This window comes from Carlito syrichta, unplaced genomic scaffold, assembly GCF_000164805.1.
Source record: "Carlito syrichta isolate Samal-C Ts95f unplaced genomic scaffold, Tarsius_syrichta-2.0.1 Scaffold305756, whole genome shotgun sequence".
NCBI lineage: Eukaryota > Metazoa > Chordata > Mammalia > Primates > Tarsiidae > Carlito > Carlito syrichta.
In genome coordinates this window covers 654451-674918 of record NW_007249852.1, presented here as the reverse complement: position 1 = coordinate 674918, position 20468 = coordinate 654451, and the positions used below count along the sequence as shown (strand labels likewise).

The 20468-nt window shown below is 42.8% G+C and overlaps 1 protein-coding gene across 2 annotated transcripts in view; it reads right to left on the bottom strand.

The window, feature by feature from the left end:
• The window catches only part of SPECC1 (sperm antigen with calponin homology and coiled-coil domains 1), a 305973-nt gene that overhangs the window by 12959 nt on the left and 272546 nt on the right, over nt 1-20468 (bottom strand). For both annotated transcript variants that reach the window (XM_008062605.2, XM_008062607.2), the window contains one exon: nt 7017-7133. In XM_008062605.2, coding sequence (XP_008060796.1) covers nt 7017-7133 — 117 coding nt within the window. The remainder of the gene's footprint in view (nt 1-7016; nt 7134-20468) is intronic.

The following is a 20468-nucleotide window of genomic DNA, read 5'->3' as shown; positions in this document are numbered from 1 at the left end:
AACCCGTGGGCTCAGGCAATCCACTCACCTCAGCCTCCCAAAGCACGGGATTACAGGCTAAGCCACTGAGCCCGGCTTGGGAGATAGATTTTTTAGATGCATTCATATATACAAATTTCCTTTTCTACCATCACACTTGGTTAACAATCTGGATAGAGAATTCTAGGCTGAAAATAATTTTCCCTTAGAATATTGACACTGACCCACAAAAGTTCAGCCCTAGTTTGTACGCTTCCTTTTGAGTTTCTTCCTGGCTCTTTTCTGATGTTTGTTCATCCAGATGAACCTAATGATCATTTGGTCAGGCCTCCTCCCTCCATAATTCATTTCAAAGCCATTAGGATTATATTAACATTTAATTAAATTAACACATTAAGAATAATTGAGAGACAAATGTTTCTCTACACAGTCATGTTTTATGTTTCTCAGTAGAATTTCTTAATTTTATACATAATTTTTAAACATAATTTTACATCCCTTCTGCTTCTCGCATGGCTTTCACTCTCTGCCCTTGCCCGAACATCTGGAACCTGAAGACCAGTTTTGCCCTGACACTAAAGCTCTAGGAACCAGGTCAGACAAAAACAGAAAGATGTGGCTATCACGTTTTCTTCCAGTCTGTGGTTTAGGTCTTTGAAAGCTGTTGATCTGTGGTGATCTCGCCCAAGCCACCATGCCTCTTCCTTGAAATTAAGGGAAATTAATGGGGATGAACTGGAAACCACATACTTGTTGCCAAAACACTACTCTGCTCTGTTGAAAGGGGAGCTGTGATTTGGCTCCTGGCTTCTTTCCATTTAGACCAAACTAGTGGCATCAATCTCCCATTTTGCTTTTTTCTTGAGTTGGAGTCTCACTCAGTTGCCCAGGCTAGAGTGCATTGGCACACTCACGGCCACCTCAGCGTTGACTTGCCGGGCTCCAGCGATCCTTCTACCTAAGCCTTCCAAGTAGCCAGAACTACAGGAGCGCGCCACCACACCTGGCTAATTTTTTAAATTTATTGTAGAGATGAGGTCTCGCCAAGTTTCCCAGGTTGGTCTCAAGCCCACAGGCTCAGGCAATCCACTCACCTTGGCCTCCCAAAATGCTGGGATTACAGGCTGAGCCACTAAGCCTGGCTGTCATTTTGGTTTTATTGAGGTCTTTGTCCTTGTTTTCTTTCTTTTTTTTTTTCAAGTGACAGGGTCTCATTATGTTGCCCAAGCTGGTCTCAGATTTCAGGGCTCATCCAATCCTCCCACTATATCTAGCTCTTATTTTAAAGTCTTTTTAGTTAGTTTTGGGAGAGATAGAGATTTGTAAGTCAGTTTTTAGGCTACTATTATTCCAGAAGTCAAGATATAAATATTTTATGACTTTTATTATGTAATACCAAATTGTTTTCTAAAATGTTACACTAACTTGCAGTTTTATCAATAGTGTATAAGTAGCCATTTTCTCTGTATTCTTACCTGCACAGAATATTATGATTTCCAAAAGTCTCTGTCATGTGTCAGGCTAAAAATAATATTTTATTGTTTCAATTTTTATTCTTTGCTTATAATAAAGGTCTAAGAAGATACTTCTAAACCAAAGGTTTTTTGTTTTTTTTTAATTGGAGTCTCACTCTGTCGCCCAGGCTGGAGTGCAGTGGTACACTCACAGCCACCCCAGCGTCAACCTGCTGTGCTCTGGCGATCTTTCCACCTCAGCCTTTCAAGTAGCCGGAACTACAGGTGCGTACTACCATGCCCAGCTAATTTTTAAAAAAATTTACTGTAGAGACAAGGTCTCACCAAGGTGCCTGGGCTGGTCTCAAATCCGAGGGCTCAGGCAATCCACTTACCTTGGCCTCCCAAAGTGCTGGGATTACAGGCTGAGCCACTGAACCTGGCCTAAACCAAAGGTTTCATAAAAAATTCCCTCGAGACCTTCCAGTCTGATTTAAATGAAACCTGTGTTTTCTAAGCAGATATTGAACATAGAAGAAACAGTACATGCTGAAAAGTGGTCTCAAAATATTCTGAAATAGTATACAATGTAACATGGAACATTGTAGAGAGAAGGTGACTTTTGGATTACAATAATAATTTTTATTCATTTCGGCAACAGCAGAACATCAGTGGCCAAGTATCATTATCCTAATGGTCTTTCATTTGAACAGTTACCACCACTGTGGTCAGAGAGGTCAGATGGATGCCAGAAGCCACAGTCATGAGCAGCAGTTCAGAGGGGTCTTCACTTGTGGACTGTGAGCTTCAGCTGTAGCTGGCCCCACACAAGCCAAGCCCGGTGAGAGGTCGTCACTGCTTTAGTCTCTGCCCCGATCAGGAGCAGAAGGTGCAAGCCTGGGACCTTCTGTCTGGTTCCAGGACAGACTAAGTGCCCAACGCATGGCAGAACTCTATTGCTAGCTGGGATAGTGAGGATTGTGCTAGTAAGGCATCTCACCTGAAACGAATGGGGCAAAGGATGCCAATTCCCGAGTCCCTTCTCTCACATTATATTTTATTTCAGACACTGATATAGACACATTCATCTGAATATGTCACCTGAATCTGTCTGGGCTAAGTGGAAGAGTTTCATAGGCTGCTAGATGACTGCCTTATCTTTTCATTGGGGAAAAAAAAAAAACCCTGCCAAAACCTTCCCTTTACTGTGTAACTCACACCCTGTGGTTGTATATCTCCTTAATGTCATAGAAGATATCCCCGTTCGTTTTTATCAGAAATTCTCTGTTTAATACCGATGTTGAACTTACTTGGTTCAATTATTTCCATCTAGCTGGGAGCAGCTCATGATTTCTGAACTTTCTACACTATCAACAGCTATATTATACACCTTTTAGACTTTGATTTTACTAGATTTTACAAACATTAAAGACCTCTTATGGTGCCCTTTTTGATGTACGTATACACTAGAAAACAACACAAGACAAAAACCCTGGAAAAAAGCCCCAGCACTGAGCACTTATCAGAACAAGGCCCCAGGGTGATGCTCCACTGATGCTAGTGAGGTTCAAGGTGTACACTTCATTCAGATTAGCTCACCCCCTTTGACCCAACTTCAAATATGCTTCTTTTAGGAAAGTCTCCCCTGCTTGTATCCCTTACTCTGCTCCATTAAGATTCTCTCCATACTGACTTTCACACGTGTTCAGTTTTCTCTATATAGGTTTGCCTGTGTTGACACATTATTTTGAAAATACTCATCCATAACTGTAATAGATATGGCCCCTCTCACCAAACAGAATGCAAGCACCCCCAGGGCAAGCCACACACTGACAAGTTGCTGTAGCCACTGTTACTCTACCAGGAATATAGCCAGGGCAGGGCATTTAGGAAACAGGAGGTCAGAGGTTCCCTCAGAGAGGAGTGGGTTGGCTGTAACTAGCAAACAGAGTCCTACTCTCTGGATCACAAACCCAGCTCGAACTAGCATGAAGCCAAATAGATCTTAAAATGAAAAATTCCAGATATTCACAGATCTGCAGTCTTTCACACAGACTTACATGCTCGCTAATGGCAGTGTGACAGACCTGGGAAAAGAAACTCAACCCTATGTGTGGAAACGGGCCTTGCCATATAGTGTCTGCATGTCCCACCACACACTGTCGTAGCTGTGGGTGGCTCCTGGCGGAGTATCAGTCTCAGGAATCATGGGGATCCAGAGTAAGACAAAGAGGCTCTGGTCACCAGGAAGCAATGCTGATTCGAAGCGTGAAGGCAAACACTTACAGGCCTATTACTTTCCAGCAGATCTGTGCTGATTCAAGCACAATGAAAGAAGCCAGTCTGTTTGGACGACCACAGGGAGCATGACACACACATTCTCAGGACATGAGTGTGTACGTGCATGAGAGTACACAGCACTGTTTTAGGAAGGTCTTATTTTGAATTGTTTAATGCCCATTATTTGCTCAGTTACTTTATATTCGTTCATCCATAACTGTAACAGATACTACCCCTCTCACCCAACAGAATGCAAGCATCCCCCAGGGCAAGCCACACACTGAGAAGTTGCTGCAGCAACTGTTGCTCCACCAGGAGTATAGCCAGGGCAGGGCATTTAGGAAATAGGGGGTCAGAGGTTCCCTCAGGGAGCGGTGGGTTGGCAGTAACTAACAAACAGAATCCTAGGCTCTGGGACAAACACTGAAAATGCAGAGACTAAAGCATCAAGAGGGCAGGGAGGGAATGGACACCTAGTTTGCATTTGTGATCTATGAGGCTGGCTGTGGCCCTTGGCCACAGGACACAGTGCCATTTCTCTGGCTGCTTCTTCCTGGTCCCTTTTCTGAGACCTCCTCCTTGACCTAGACAACAGACACTGGGGTGATCAGGTGTGTTCCTTGGTCCTTCCCTCTTCACACTTCCCTCAGGAGCCTGGGTGCAGTCTTCCACTGAGCTTTAAGTATCATCTGTGCCCGCCCTGTCTGACATGGGAGCCACTTGTGACATGCGGGTATTTGAATTAAAATTAATTAAAATTGAAATTAAAAACTCGGTTCTAAGTCACACCAGCCATGTTTCAAGTGCCCAACAGCCCATGGGGTTGGTAGCTGCCATATGGATAGTGCAGACAGAGAATGTTTCCACTGTCTTAGAAACTTCCACCAGACACCACTGATCTATCCTGGATGACTCTCAGACTGATATTTCCAGCTCTGATTTCCCAACCCAACTCTAGATTTGCTATTCAATCACCTGCCTGACACGGTCACTTGCATATTTCATAGACTCTTAGACTTAACATGATTTGAAACACAACTTTTTTCCCCTCAAAACTTTTAACAATCCTGTCCAGCCTACTTCACAGATTAAAAACAAAGCACTCCATATAAAAGTGCTTGAAGATTTTAGTACACTTGTGATGGTTATTTTATGTGTCAACTTGGATAGGCATGGTATCCAGACACACACATACACACACACAGCACACACACACACACCCTTACTGGTTCTGCTCCTCTGAAGAATCCTAACACCTTAAAAAATTAAATCATTTTGTCCAGGGATAATAGAAACAGAACTGTGAAACATATCTATGCCCTCTCCATCTCAGAAAATAGCCCTGTCAACCTAGACACCTGGGAGTCATCTTTGTTTCCTTCTTCTCCTCCTCCTACCCTACAGTCATCTGTCACTAAGTCCAAGCGATTCTATGTAAAAGACATATTTCAAATCTTTCTACATCTTCTTTTTTTTGATTTGGAGTTTTACTCTGTTGCCCAGGCTGGAATGCTCAAGGCCACTACAGCCTCGACCTGGTGGCTCAGGCAATCCTTCTGCCTCAGCCTTCTAGGTAGTTGAAACCACGGGCATGTGCTACTACACCCGGCTGGTTTTTTAATTTATTGTAGAGATGAGGTCTCGCCATGTTGCTCAGGCTGGTCTGGAGCCCCTGAGCTCAGGCAATCCTCTCGCCTCTGCCTCCCAAAGTGCTGGGATTATAGACATGAGCCACCGTGCCCAGCCTCTTTCTACATCTTTCCCTCTGCCTTGCTACCTTTCTCATCTCAGTTAGTGGGTGAAGCCAAGGAAACGTCTCTCACATTGACTACTGCAATAATGTCCTAACTGGTGGCTCCTCTTTCATTCTTGTTCCCCTTTCAATTCATTTTTCACACAACAGCCGGGAAAACCTTTTAAAAACATGAATTGTGCCTCTCCATTGTTTAGAATCCTTCAGTGGCTTCCCATGATGCTTGGAGCACACGCAAACTTCTTACCAGAGCCAATCCATGAAGAGTGGTGGCCTCTGCCTGTCTCCCTGGCTTAGCGGAGTTCTCCTGCCTTACTTACTGAACCTAGCCAACTGGCCTTCTTCCATGCTCCCGACAACACCAAGGTGCTCCCTGGCTGCGGCTGCTCCCTTGTGTTGAAAAGCTCCTCCTGGCTCTGCATTGCTGCCTCCTCCTTCACCTTCAGACACCAGCTTAAAAATCACCTCCTCAGAAAGACTGCCTTAGTCTCCCTGATCTAAATGAGATCCCTGTTATTCACTCTCACAGCACTGTGTTTCTCTCTTGGGTCTTTCATAACTCCTAACTGATTATTTATAATTTTACTTGTTATGAGTTTACCCACTTGTTTATAACCTGTCTACCTCATAAGGGAGGAGAACATTTCTCTATTGTTCACTATTGTCTTTATTACTGCACATGATGTTTGGTAAAAATTCTTGTTGAGTGACCGAGTGTAGGACCCAGCATAGTGTTTGCCAAGGTGCACTCTGTGAGATATTTCATAAAACGTTCTTGGTCAGGGGTTGGCAAGCTACTGCCCATGGGATAAATCTGACTCATGGCTTGTTATGTAAATAAAGTTTTACTGGAGCACAGCCATGCCCTTTCATTTACATATTGTCAGTGGCGGCTTTACTCCAATGGTAGAGTTGAGTAGTTGTGACAGAGACCGATTGACCCACAAAGCCTATTGCTCGGCCCTTAACTGGAAAAAGTTGCTAGGTTGTTATAGGTTGTTACAGTAAAATAAGCAAATAAAAAGATTATATCATCTGCTCTTCGCTGAGTTAAGGAAAGTCACACAGTTTTCTTTAATGCAGGACTTCTTGAAGTTTTTATGTGCTAATATGCACTGTGTTTTCTAAAAGTGTGATATAATATACAGTTTTCCAAGCTTATTTGAACAGGGAATTCTTTTTGGTGGTACTTGGTGGTTCTTTAGGATAGACTCTGAAAAATATTGGCCAAGGTCTTAAAACCATGAAGGTGAGACTCCTTCAGGGCCTTCTCTGGAAAGCGGTCAAAGGAACTTCTTAGTGGCCACAGCAAACTGGTCCTCACTGAGTTTTTCTAGGTGACAGAAGGTAAATATCTAGAAGGGAAACTGAGAAGTATTTGCTGAGAATGGGATTCCACAGTGTAGTCACACATTTGGTAATCATCTGGGCCTAGTGTTAATATTCTAACTTCCACTTCAGGCTTATAAACCCCTCCTCCCCTGGGATATATCCTGCCTTTCTCCCTGGCATTCTTAGAGAACAAACAGGATGATGGGGCCACAACTTACTTTCTCTTGACTGTTCAGCTCCTGGTACGGGATGTGGGCAGGCAGGTAGGTATGGAGCAGAGCACAGAAGGCCAAGCCATCACTCCAGCTGCTGCTAAAATTGGTGATGTCAATGTTCTGTGGGGAGAAAGGCAGTATCAATCAAAAACTGTTGCAAACTGTGTAGCATCACAGTATATGAGGGAAATTGGGATAAGACAGGAATCCATCTTTGGGTTTCCAGTAAGGCAACATAAGAATAAACTATCCAAATTTGCTAGGAGTACATTTCATTTTGTTCCAGGAACAGCCTGGTGTTAACCAGATCCATTCATACAATAGCATGAGAAAAAGGCTTCAGTGCTCAAAACAGTAGGGATTTCTGTCCAACCCCTAGGAAGTCATTAAAGGCTCAGAGGCATCTTATTCTCAAATGAACTCACCTGGTTGGCTTTGTATATCCCAGCATTTCCCAGACTTATTTGGTCCAGGAAGAAGCACCATCACCATTATCACCATCACCACCACCATCACCACCACTGCCACTATCATCATCCTTAGCATCACCACAACCATCATCTATGTGTAACCCCAATTCACAACAAGCAGACCAAGATAAGATCTTAAAGAGCTACATGGTTGGTCTCACAGCCTGCTCCTGCACTCTTCTCCCCACAACTTGGGAAGCTTCACAGAGGGAAAAGAAAACCCTTCCTCCTCAGCACCCCCTTGTCATCACACCAAATAAGCAAGGATCATGAGGCTTCATGGGGAAAAAGGAGCTCGTCCTTCAGTACAAGCCCAGGCCCCAGTAGCTGCTTGGTACGTAGTGATAAGGAAACTAATACCCACTTTTTAATCCCTGCCCTTAGAGAAGGCTTCTGAAGGTTCTCAGGCAGGTCCCTGAGGCCACATGGGGACTCCAGTGCATCTCCACCTCTTAGAAACTCAGATCTATCACCACCTATTTACCCCAACAAGGTTTTCTTCCCTGGATTCACAAAGCTTGCCCCCAGTGAAATACCAGGTTCCAAAGCCCACTAATGCTACAATGCTTAGGTAGTTTTATGCAGTGGCTGCCTAAAGATTGCAGGAGCAGGGCACAGATAGGGCTTGACTGAGTTTTAGGTCTGTGTTCTGAGCAGTTTTCAGGCAATGAGAAGAATTGGGCACATCTAGGACTAGTCACTGGGGAGCTCCTTCTATTCCTTAACACACCTGGTCCTGGGAAATGCGAAGCTAGCAAAGCTAAAGATGAAGAGGTGTGGCGAGGTGCCAGCTACTTCTGATGGGTTAGACACTGTTCACTCCTTGCAGTGTACCATATGTAATACTATAACAGGTCAACTCTGAAGGGTTTTCTATCAGAAGCAATTTGCAGCTTAAAAGGAGAGGAAGGGCAAAGAGGAACAAGGCATGAAATTCAAATGGAATAGGAGAGGGAGATTTTATGGAATACTTCTGAAAGCGTGTCTAAGGAAGTTGTGGAGAATACAAGCAGGTGGAAATGGGTAATAATATATGATATAATGTTTCCCTGTGAAGTTTCCTCACAGGTTTGGAAGCAAATGGCCTCTAATCTCAGTTGAATTTTTTATCTAGATTTTTTCTTTCTTTTGAGTTGGGTCTCACTCTGTTGCCTAGGCTGGAGTGCAGTGGCACACTCACTGCCACCCCAGCCTTGACCTGCTGGGCTTTGGCGATCCTTCTGCCTCAGCCTTCCAAGTAGCCGGAACTACAGACGAGCACTACCATGCCTGGCTAATTTTTGATTTATTGTAGAGACGAGGTCTCGCCAAGTTGCCCGGGCTGGTCTCGAGCCCACGGACTCAGGCAATCTACTTGCCTTGCCTTCCCAAAGTGCTGGAATTGCAGGCTGAGTCACCAAGCCTGGCCTATCTAGATTTTTCAAGTGGTTGAGTTAGCCTGGCCTTCAGCAATAAGGTTGGTCAAATGCCTCATTTAATGAATAAAGAAACTGTTGGTGTTACATGTCAGGCACATGGTTTACCTAAATGATACCAGGAACTCTAGTCTCCACCTTTCTTTCTTTATTTTTTTTTTTTGAGTTGGAGTCTCACTCTGTTGCCCAGGCTGGAGTGCAGTGGCATGCTCACGGCCACCACAGCCTCAACCTGCTGGACTCAGGTAATACTTCTGCCTCAGCCTTTCAAGTAGCTGGAACTACAGGCATGCACCACCACAACCAGCTAATTTTTTAATTTATGGTAGAGATGAAGTCTCACCAAGTTGCCCAGGCTGGTCTTGAACCCATGGACTCAGTCAATCCTCTCACCTTGGCCTTCCAAAGTGCTGGGATTATAGGTGTGAACCACCATGCCTGGCCAACTAGTCTCCACCTTTCTATCAGACTTCTTCTGGTCAGGATCTAGGATTATCCTGGTAGACCCCAGAACTAGTCAGAATCCAGGATTATCCTGGTAGATACCAGAACTTCCCCCAAAAGCACTGGTTGTCAGGAAGATATGTTCTCAAGTCTGCTTTGTAATTTTATTTACTCAGGGAAGACTATCTAGCTGAAAGCAACACACAACCATAATAATGCCTGTACTGGTTCTCATGACTCAAGCACACCAACTTTTTTTTTTTTTTAAATAATCAATGTTTTTTATTATGATATTATGGGGGTACAGTTAAGGGTTAGGTATACAAATATGCTTCGTTCAGGCACCCTTGTTGATAAGAGGTGTCTCCCCGTCCCCAGACAGATGTTTACTATCATTAATCCCATCTCCCTTCCCCCCACCATAGTTTCCCACAACTGTCAGTCATTTTCTTATGGTAATACGTTGGATGATCAAGGTCCACTATATGAGTGAGAACATGTGATACCCAGATCTTTGTTTCTGTGAGAGGTCACTCAGTATTATAGACTCTAGTTCCATCCAGGTGGCTGCGAAATTCATGATTTTGTTCTTTTTTATGGCTGCATAGTATTCTGTTGTATATATGTACCACATTTTTTTAATCCATCCTCTTTTGATGGACAGCATGGTTGGTTCCAGGTTCTTGCTATTGTGAACAATGTTGCGATAAACATTCGTGAGCAGGTATCTTTTTTATAGTGATTTGAGTTCTTCAGGGTATATTCCCAGTAGGGGGATTGCAGGGTCATATGGGAGGTTGATATTCAGAGCTTTTAGGAATCGCCACACTGCTTTCCACAGAGGTTGCACTAGTTTATACTCCCACCAACAGTGTAGAAGTGTTCCCTTTTCGCCACACCCTCTCCAGCAACTGTTATTTTTTGAGTTATTGATAATTGCCATTCTGATTGGAGTTAGGTGGTATCTCAGTGTGGTTTTGATTTGCATCTCCCTGATGATTAGTGAGATTGAGCATTTCTTCATGTGTCTGTTGGCTGCTCGGATGTCTTCCTTTGTGAAGTGTTTGTTCATATCTTTTGCCCATTTTATAATGGGGTTGTTTGTTTTTTTCTTTTCAGCACGTTTGAGTTCCTTGTAGATCCAAGATGTTAAGCCTTTGTCAGACCTGGAGTTGGCAGATACTTTTTCCCAGTCTGTAGGCTGTCTCCCTGCTCTCTTGATGGTTTCTTTGGCTTTGCAGAAGCTTGTCAGTTTAATGAGGTCCCACTTGTCTATCTTATCTCTTATGGCCTGTGGGTTTCAGGTTTTGTTCAGGAATTGGATGCCAGTTCAAATTTCCATGAGGGTATATCCTTCATTTTCTAAGGTTCTTATGGTTTGAGGTTTTACATTTAGGTCTCTGATCCATTTGGAGTTAATTTTTGTGTATGGGGATAGATAGGGGTCCTGTTTCAATCTTCTGCATGTGGTCAGCCAGTTTTCCCAGCACCATTTACTGAATAGGTTCTCCTCTCCCCAGTGGTAGTTGGTGAAGGCTTTGTCGAAGATGAGTTGGTTGAGAAATTGAGGTTTCGCTTCTGGAATCTCAATTCTATTCCATTTATCTATATGCCTGTTCCTATACCAGTACCAAGCTGTTTTGATGATTGTAGCTTTATAGTAAAGTTTGAAGCCTGGTAATGTGATACTGCCTGCTTTGTTTTTATTTGCTGAGGATTGTTCTGGCTATTCTTGGTCGTTTGTGTTTCCATATGAATTCCTGTGCTATTTTTTCTAGGTCTGAGAAGAATGTTGCTGGTAATTTGATGGGTATTGCATTGAATCAGTAGATTGCCTTAGGTAAGATGGACATCTTCACAATGTTGATTCTTCTAACCCATGAGCATGGGATATTTTTCCATTTGTTTGTGTCATCTTTGATTTCTTTGAGCAGAGTTTTGTAGTTTTCATTGTAAAGGTCTTTCATGTCTCTAGTTAGGAAAATGACAAGGTATTTCATTTTTTTTGTGGCTATTGTGAATGGAATTGTGTTTTTTATTTGGGTTTCTGTTTGTTTATTATTGTGTAAAGAAATGCAATTGTCTTTTGCACATTTATTTTATATCCTGAGACTTTGCCAAAGGCCTTTATCAGTGTAAGGAGGTTTTTGACAGATTCTCCTGGGTTTTCAAGGCACTCAATCATGTCATCTGCAAAGAGAGATAACTTGACTTCCTCTTTTCCTATCTGGATACCCTTGATCGCCTTCTCTTCTCTGATTGCTCTAGCCAGGACTTCCAAAACTATACTGAACATGAGGGGTGAGAGTGAGCATCCTTGTCTTGTTCCAGTTTTCAGGGGAAATGGTTCCAATTTTTGTCCATTTAGGAGTATGCTGGCTGTGGGTTTCTCGTAGATGGCTTTTACTATTTTGAGGTATGTTCTCTGTATGCCTAGATGTTTGAGGGTTTTTATCAAGAAGGGGTGCTGGGTTTTATCAAAAGCTTTTTCTGCATCTAATGATATAATCATGTGGTTCTTGTTTTGACATCTGTTGATGTATTTAATCATGATGGATGATTTTTGAGATGTGTTGTTGAATCCGATTTTAGGATCTTGATGAGAATTTTAGAATCTATGGCTACCACGCCTGGCTGATTTTTTTTTATTTACTGTAGAGATGAGGTCTCGCTGCCCAGGTGGGTCTCGAAGCCGCGGGCTCAGGCAATCCACTCACCTCACCTCCCAAAGGCGCGGGATTATAGGCTGAGCCACCGAGCCTGACTTGCTAGGATCTTGATGAGAATTTTAGCATCTATGTTCATCAAAGATATTGGCCTGTAGTTCTCTTTCTTTGTTGGATCTTTTTTTTTTTTTGAGTAGGAATCTCACTCTGTTGTCCAGACTGGAGTGCAGTGGCCGCTCCCGGCCACCGCAGCCTCAACCTGCTGGGCTCCGGCGATCCTTCCGCCTCAGCCTTCCAAGTAGCCGGAACTACAGGCGTGCGCTACCACACCCGGCTGATTTTTTTATTTATTGTAGAAATGAGGTCTCGCTGTCCAGGTGGGTCTCGAACCCACAGGCTCAGGCAATCCACTCACCTCAGCCTCCCAAAGGCGCGGGATTACAGGCTGAGCCACCGAGCCCGGCTCTTTGTTGGATCTTTACCTAGCTTGGGTATCAATGTGATATTAGCTTCATAAAATGATTTGGGGAGAGTTCCATCTTTCTCAATCGCCTGAAATACCTTCAGTAGGATTATTATCAGCTCCTCCTTAAATGTATTGTAGAATTCTACTGGAAAGTCATCTGGTCCAGGGCCTTTTTTTGTAGGTAGTTTTCTTATTATGTAGTCAATTTCCTTGATTGTTATTGGTCTATTTAGGATCTCAATTTCTTCTTGTTTCAACCTAGGCAGGTTGTGTGATGACAGAAAGTCCTCCATTTCCTTGAGGTTTTCAAGTTTGTTTCCATACAAGTGTACATAGTAGTCTCTGATGATCTTTTGTATTTCTTCAGGGTCAGGGGTGACTTCATCTTTTGTGTTTCTGATTGTGCTTATTTGGGTTTTTTCTCTCTTTTTCTTGGTCAGTCTAGTTAGGGGATCATTGATCTTGTTTATCCTTTCGAAGAACCAGCTTTTTGTTTCATTGATTTTTTGTATTATCTTTTTGTCTTCTGTCCTGGATTTGGGCTTTTATTTTTGTGATCTGGTCCTTCTGCTGAAATTAGGGTTTTTGTGGTCTTGCTTTTCCAGCTTCCTTAGTGGTTTGTTAGGCTGTTAATTTGTGATCCTTCCATTTTCTTCATGTGCATTTGTAGGGATATAAATTCCCCTCTTACTACAGCTTTCATAGCGTCCCAGAGATTTTGGTAAGATGTTTCTTCATTTTAATTTGTTTCCAGGTATCTTTTGATCTCTGTTTTGATTTCATCATTGATCCAGAAGTTGTTTAGCATCATGCTGTTTAGTGTCCATGTCTTTGTGGGTTTTGGGGGGACCTTGTTGGTGTTAATGTTTATTTTTATTCCACTGTGATCCAATAAGGTACATGGTAGAATTTTGGTCCTTTTAAATTTGCTTATGCTTGATTTATGGCCAATTATGTGGTTGATCTTAGAATACGTTCCACGTGGTGATGAGTAGAATGTGTATTCTGTGGTCTTTGGATGGAGTGTTCTGTAGGTATCAATTAAGTCCATTTGGTCCAGAGTCACATTGAGGTTCCAGATCTCCTTGCTGATTTTTTGTCCTGATGATCTGTCTAGGGTTGTGAGTGGGGTATTAAAGTCCCCAGTTATGATCATGTTAGAGTCAATATCTTTCTTTAGTTTCCCTAGAAGTTGCTTTATGAAAGTTGGCGCACCTATGTTGGGTGCATATATGTTTAGGATAGATATTTCTTGTTGGTGGAGTGAATCTTTTATCATTATGTAGTGGCCCTCTGTATCTTTTTAAATTTTTGATAGCTTAAATGGTATTTTGTCTGAAATTAGGATCACAACTCCTCCTTTCTTTTGTGTTCCATTTGCCTGAAAATTTGTTTCCCATCCTCTTACTTGAGTCTGTGCATGCCCTTTCTAGTGAGATGGGTCTCTTGAAGGCAGTATATTGTTGCCTGGTGATATTTTATCCATTTTGCCATTCTATGTCTTTTCAGTGGTGCATTTAGTCCATTCCTATTCAGGCTAATTATTGAAATGTGAGAGTTCATCCCTATCATAGAGTTCTTATAGAGTTATTGTTCTTCCATTTGGTTTATTGTCTTTCTTTTGGTTTGGGGGTTGTTTCATATGTATTTTATTCTTTTTCCTGTACTCTTGTGAAGAACGTTGTTCTTTTTTCCTTTTCTTCTGTGTTTAGTACTTTCTTAAGTGTTTCATGTAGAGGTGGTTTGGTTGCAGCGTAAGTACTTAGGGGTTGGATATCTGGGAAAGATTTTAATTCTCCCTCGCTGATGAAGCTTAACTTGGCTGGGTAGGTTATTCTTGGTTGAAATTGTTTATCTTTTAGGACTTTGAAGATCGGGCTCCAAGCTCTCCTAGCCTGTAGGGTTTCTGTAGATAAATCTGCTGCTATTCTAATTGGTCTTCCATGGTAGGTGATCTGGCCTTTTTCACTTGCTGCCTTTAGGATTTTTTCTTTTATGCCTACTTTGTTTAGGCGAATTATTATGTGTCTAGCAGTTGGTCTTCTCATTTGTTGTCTTGCAGGGGTTCTCTGAATCTCTTGTGTTTGAATTTTTGCATCACTGATTAGATAAGGGAAGTTTTCTTGAATGATCTCATGGAAAGTTTGTTCCAGTGTGGTCTCTGTCTCTCTTTTTGCCTCAGGAAGGCCAATTACTCTTAGGTTCGGTCTCTTGAATTAATCGCTCATCTCTTGAAGGTTTTGTTCTGTCTTTTTGAGTTTGTTTTCTGTGTTTTTAAGAATTTGGGTTAGTTCTATATTTTGGTCCTCAAGCTCTGAGATTCTTTCTTCTGCTTGGGTAATTCTGCTTTCCATGCTTATCACTTTGTTATATTTCATTCACAGTATTCTTTATTACTGTTATCTCAGATATCAGCTCCTTCCTAGTTTCTTCTTGTCTCTCCTCAATTCTTTTTAATCTCTCCATTAATGTCTTGATATCTAGGTTTGTAGTTTGGGAACAGTCATTCTGGGGGCTCTTCATTATTTGCATTCCGAAGTCAGTTTTCTCAGTGTCTGCCCTCCCAGAAGTCTGGGAGAGACGCATATTCTTGTTTTCATTTTTCTTCATTTGTGTAGATTTTTCTTTCTCTTCCCCTTTCCCTCCCCTTCTTTAATTCTGTTTTTCAGAGAAGGTGGGGTTGCTTTAGTTTCACTTGTGCAATCTCCTGTTCTTCCTTATGAGGGTCCTCTGGCTTTGTTCACTTTTGAGGTTGGAGTGTGGGCTGCGGGCTGTACTTTTTGCAGTTTTGAGGTTTAATTGAGGGGGAAGCTGTGATTCAGAATCTATATGCTGATTCCAACATCCACCAACAGGTGAATGGGCACACTGGAACCTATTTCCCACTGCCTTACAATCTGTCTGTTCAGCGGTATGTAGGTTTGGTCCCTGGATCAAAAGGAGGTGCAAAAGAGGAAAATAATGGAGGAAGGGGGGGTCAATAGGAAGTTAGAGAGAGAGAAGAGTGAGAGGGAAAACAGACATACATACCAACTAACAGGTGAAAAGGAGACATAAGGCTGGAGAGAAGTGAAAAAAATTCCCTAAAGGATACTGGTAACTACACAGAGATAGACCGATAAAATCATGAAACAGATAGTGTAAGTCAGAAAGCAAACAAAAGTGAGCAAAACAAACAGTCAAAATGATAAAATAAAAAGTCAAAATAAGCGATCAGACTAGCTCTGGAATCTTTCCTGAGTGTCTAAAGTCTCTTCAGCTCTAATCTCCAGCCTCTCCCCTTTGTTTTCCTTGCAGGCAGCTAGGTTTACTGGCAGCTTGGGTTTGTTTTGTTTTGTTTAGCCTGCTGCCTGGGAGGTCTGTGACACTGCCTTTGTCTGATTCAGCAGGGGAGGGGTTTTGTCTCCTGTTTAGCGATGTTACCTTAGGAACCGAGGTGGAAGCTGCTGATAGGTGGGCAGGGCAATGCAAATCTCTGCCTGGAGAATGGCCGAGGTGGCAGCTTCATTTTTGTGGATCTTTTCTCTCTGCTCGTCTGGGTCCCTGTGTTATCCACTGTGATGTACTGTGCTGGAGTGGGAGGTACCGGGGACCAGCTGCACAGCTGGGTGCTGGGTCCGGGGTGCCACCAGCAGGCTGGGGTGGAGGAGGGGGTTGGGAGTTCCCTCCTCTGGAGCTGAGAGCCTCCGATCAGCACCTCCTTAAGATATGCTGTTCCCTTACACAAGCATGGGATCTCACGCTGAGTGCCTCAGCCAGGGTGGGCCCAGCGATCCAGAGCTCCAAAGCTCCAAAGGGCAGACGGTGGGCAGCGAGAGTGGCCCTGGGTCCCTCACAGGGTGCTTCAGCCAGAAATGGGACCAGTATCACTGAGGGGCGGGCGCTCAGAGCCTCCCTGGATGAACAACCAACTTTTAACAGTTGTTAAGCATCACTATTACATAAAAGTCTCAGAATATTCTTGTTGGAAAGGCCCTGTCTTGTTTTTCAGGTTGACTATGGAATAGCTAGGACTCTGGTAAGATGATCACATGAATTTCTGCTTTGAAGTCTCCTTGGGTTCAACAGCTACCAGATGAGACCTGGATAGTATTTTATAAATGGGAAACACTTTGATTTTATATATTCTGAAGAGGTTTCTATGCTAAAAAAAAAAGGAGAGGAAAGAACATGAGGGGGCTGTAACCCATCCAGTTCACTCAAAGTCTCACGCACTCAAACCAGATGTTACAGAGGTCAAACCCTGGGAAGGCAAGAACAAGAAAGACCAGGCATGCCTTCAGAAATGCAAAGAGTATTATAGCTCTTACCAATATTGAATTTCCCCCTTCCTTTCTTTACCACACACAGGTTGGCTGAGACCCCATTTCCAAACCCATCTCTCAATGGTGCTTGTGACGTGGAGGAAGGAAAGTCACACTTTATTTCCAGAGACCACTTATTGCATTTATTGTTTATGATGGCTCCTATGGCATCCACGTAAACAGAGCAAGCACAGCACACTTGGAAGTGCTTTTCCTGAGAGGTAATGTTGATGTATACTATATCATTTCCAACAGAAAAGCCATATTCTAAGTAGAAAGTAAATGCTCAATGATCAAGACGAAAGTCCCTGAAGTATGAGTCCCTTAAACATAAAGCTCCCCAAATGGCAGGGGTAGAAAGGGCAGTGACATTTGTTGAGTTGCTATGATGTGCCTATCACTGCACATTTTCTCATTTAAATCTCAGGACAGGCATACATGGTAACTAGTGTTATATCCACTTTATAGACAAGAAAACTAAAGCAAGAAGAAATATTGCTAGTACCAGAATCAGGATCAGAAGCCCAGTTCTGCCTGACACCAAAGTACATATCCTGTTTGCTATATGACAAGGCCATCAGGGAAGGAAGAGGAGAGGACACGGGGCAGGACAATCTCAGCACAGATTTCTGCAGCATCTGCAGTGCTGAAAGCTGGCCTCGCAGCCTGCTCAGTTCACACCTGCGACACAAGTGAAAGAAAAAGCCGAGATCCTCAGATGTAAACGAGATAAGAAAGAAGGAAAAATAACATAAAATAAAAAGGAAAAACTGGAGGTGGGAGACACCAGATTCTAGACAGAGAATGGAACTTTCAATCTTGTGGGGAAAAAAAAAAACCTAGTCTTAGTATGATGGCTCACACCTGAAATCCCAGCTTGGGAGGCTGAGGTGGGAGGACTGCTTGAGTCTGAGTTTGAGACCAGCTTAGGCAATATAGCAAGACCTCATCTCTACAAAAAATAAAAAAATTAGCCAGCCATAGTGGTGTGCACCTGTAGTTCCAGCTACTTGGGAGGCTGAGGTGCAAGGATCTCCTGAGCCCAGGAGGTCAAGGCTATGGTGAGCCATGATTGTGCCACTATACTCCAGCCTGGGCAACAGAGTGAGACTCCAACTCAAAACAGGCAAATAAATAAAGAAAGAAAACCATGTTTTCTATGGTAGGGCCATGTACTACCAGGAGCAGGCTTTGGGGTGGATGGCATTGCTCTCAGCATGCTAATGAACATTATAGCGCTGAGGGGCTCTTATGTACAAATGGGCCAGGTTCTCTCATTCACCTTTCCTTGCTTTCTTCCCAAATTCACTTTATACAGCTTTCAATACTTGCTAAATCTTTCTTTTCCCAAAACATGAGAACATTTTATGCACACTTATATCTTGTACCATTTATGATATAAAACATCATTTTTCTTTATCTGCACAAACTCCGAAAGCATTGTGAGAAGCCAAATGGATCCAAAAGTTCAAGGATGCCCCCATCTCATACAACCAAGAAAGTACCCAGCGTGCTGATTAACTGAATTCATCAATAATAAGCTAGGCGTGGTGACTCATGCCTGTAATCCTAGCACTTAGGGAGGCTGAGGCAAGAGAACTGCTCAAGCCCAGGAGTTCAAAACCAGTTTAGGCAATACAGTGGAACCCTGTCTATATAAAAATTTTAAAAAATTAGCCAGGCGTAGTGGTGCATCCCTGTAGTCACAGCTACTCAAGAGGTTGAGATGGAAGACTGCCTGAGGTTTGCCATGAGGTTTGACATAGAAGACTGCCTGAGCCAGGGTGATTGTGCCACTGTACTCCAGTCTGGGCAACAGAATGAAACTAACTCAAAAAAAATTTTTCCCCCTTTCACAGGGGTCACACTAATCTCTGTGTCATTCCAATTTTAGTATATATGGGGCTGAAACAGGCACTAGTTCTCGATCTATAACCAAATAATAGGTTGACACTAAAGTCTCGTGAGATCAAAACCATGGCTGAAAAACCAAACAAAAGGACTTGTAACTTCAAGAGAGCTCAGAGAGCCAGGATACGTCAGGACAGAGCGGCTCACAGGCCTCTCTGGAGGTAGGGGAGATACATTTTAATGTAGACCTTTGTACTTCAGCAGCAAATCCACACAGGAACTACACAAGAAAAAGCAGGAAGTATCCTACATTTTAAAAAAAGAAATTATGAAAATTCCAAATCTAACATTTTGGTCAGGAAATGCTTCTCTTATATATAAACCATATTTGCCATGTTTAAGTCTTTTCATTGCTCTGACATTGGCAGAAATAAAGGACAATCAGCTATAATTTGTAATATTATATTCAACCCATGGACATTATGTTATCAAATAAAAGCGATGCTCTTTTATCTCTAAGTGGAACAACTCCAATTCTAGTTCCCTTAATGCTGTTTGAAACCGTCTCTAATTCTATTTGAGCAACAAAGGTATCAACAATTCCCAACTCAGTACAGCTGGCTAAACAATTTAAAACGTGTGTACATTTATGATACCTAAAATAAGATGATGAATATCAACCTGCAAAGCACTTAATACATCTCAATGGTTGCTTTGTTGCTATTATTATGACAAAAGTGGTTTTGCTTCCAATAACTGAGGTAAATGTACACGAGCTGTAAGGCGTATTTTTGTGAATGAACCATTAACTGACATGGTGTGGCACAATTTGATAATGCTCATGTAAAACAATTCACAGAGGAAGATGAGTTGATTTATATTTTATCAGATCTATCACTTTATTTTGGAAAGACTACATTGCTTAAATTACTGTTCCCTTGTGGACCCACCTACAGATGGCTATGAGCTGAGCAGTGTGCTGCACTCTCCTCAGCAGACCTGAAGGGAGGCAGAAGAGGCTGGCAGTAGATGGCAAGAAGGGAGATGGAGTAGACTTAAGGGAGCCTGGGCTTCATCAGGCTAGCACAGTCTAGGAGGTCCTGTGGGCCATGGGGGACAGCTCAGGGATGCAGGCTGCAGTGATGACATCATGTTGTTCACCAGGCTCTGGGTGGCTAGGTTCCTGGACTAGAAAAAACATCCAGCCCTGGGAGCCAGGAGCAAAACAGGATCTGTGGGCTAAGATCAAGTCCCACTGAAGTGACGAGAGAGGCCAAGAGAATCATGGCAGAGAGGTACTCATGTAGACTGGACCAACAGTCAGAAAGACAGCTGTTTGTTGCGCATGGGTACCTGGGCCAATCTAAGCTGAGTACTTACTCTAGGTCCTTTCCTTGGATGGGGGTGAAAAGCCTTATTTTTGGCTAGTGATGATTAGAACTGGCTTGGGCCTTAGAATGGAGAGAGGTGAATCCTGCTGAGCTGGCAGGCCATAGTACTCAATGTCCACAGATGCAGACTCTGACTCAGGACAAAGACTAAAAATAAAAACACAAATCACTCCAGGGATACTAACATAATATGTTCCTTTTCCCAATTATCATTCTGAGTCTTAGAAGTTCACCAACATAATAATGTTAGAAGAAAATGAAAAGTCGTCAACAAGGCATTCTACAGGATATATCTTCAAGTATTTTCCTTGATATTTGTTCCTGAATAAACTAACTATGATCATTGTTATGCTTGTGTGGAGACTGGGGTGCTGGCAAAGGCAAGCAGGCAAGAAGGAAAGAAGGGAGGGGGCGGGGGAGAGAGAGAGAGGGAGAGAGGGAGGGAGGG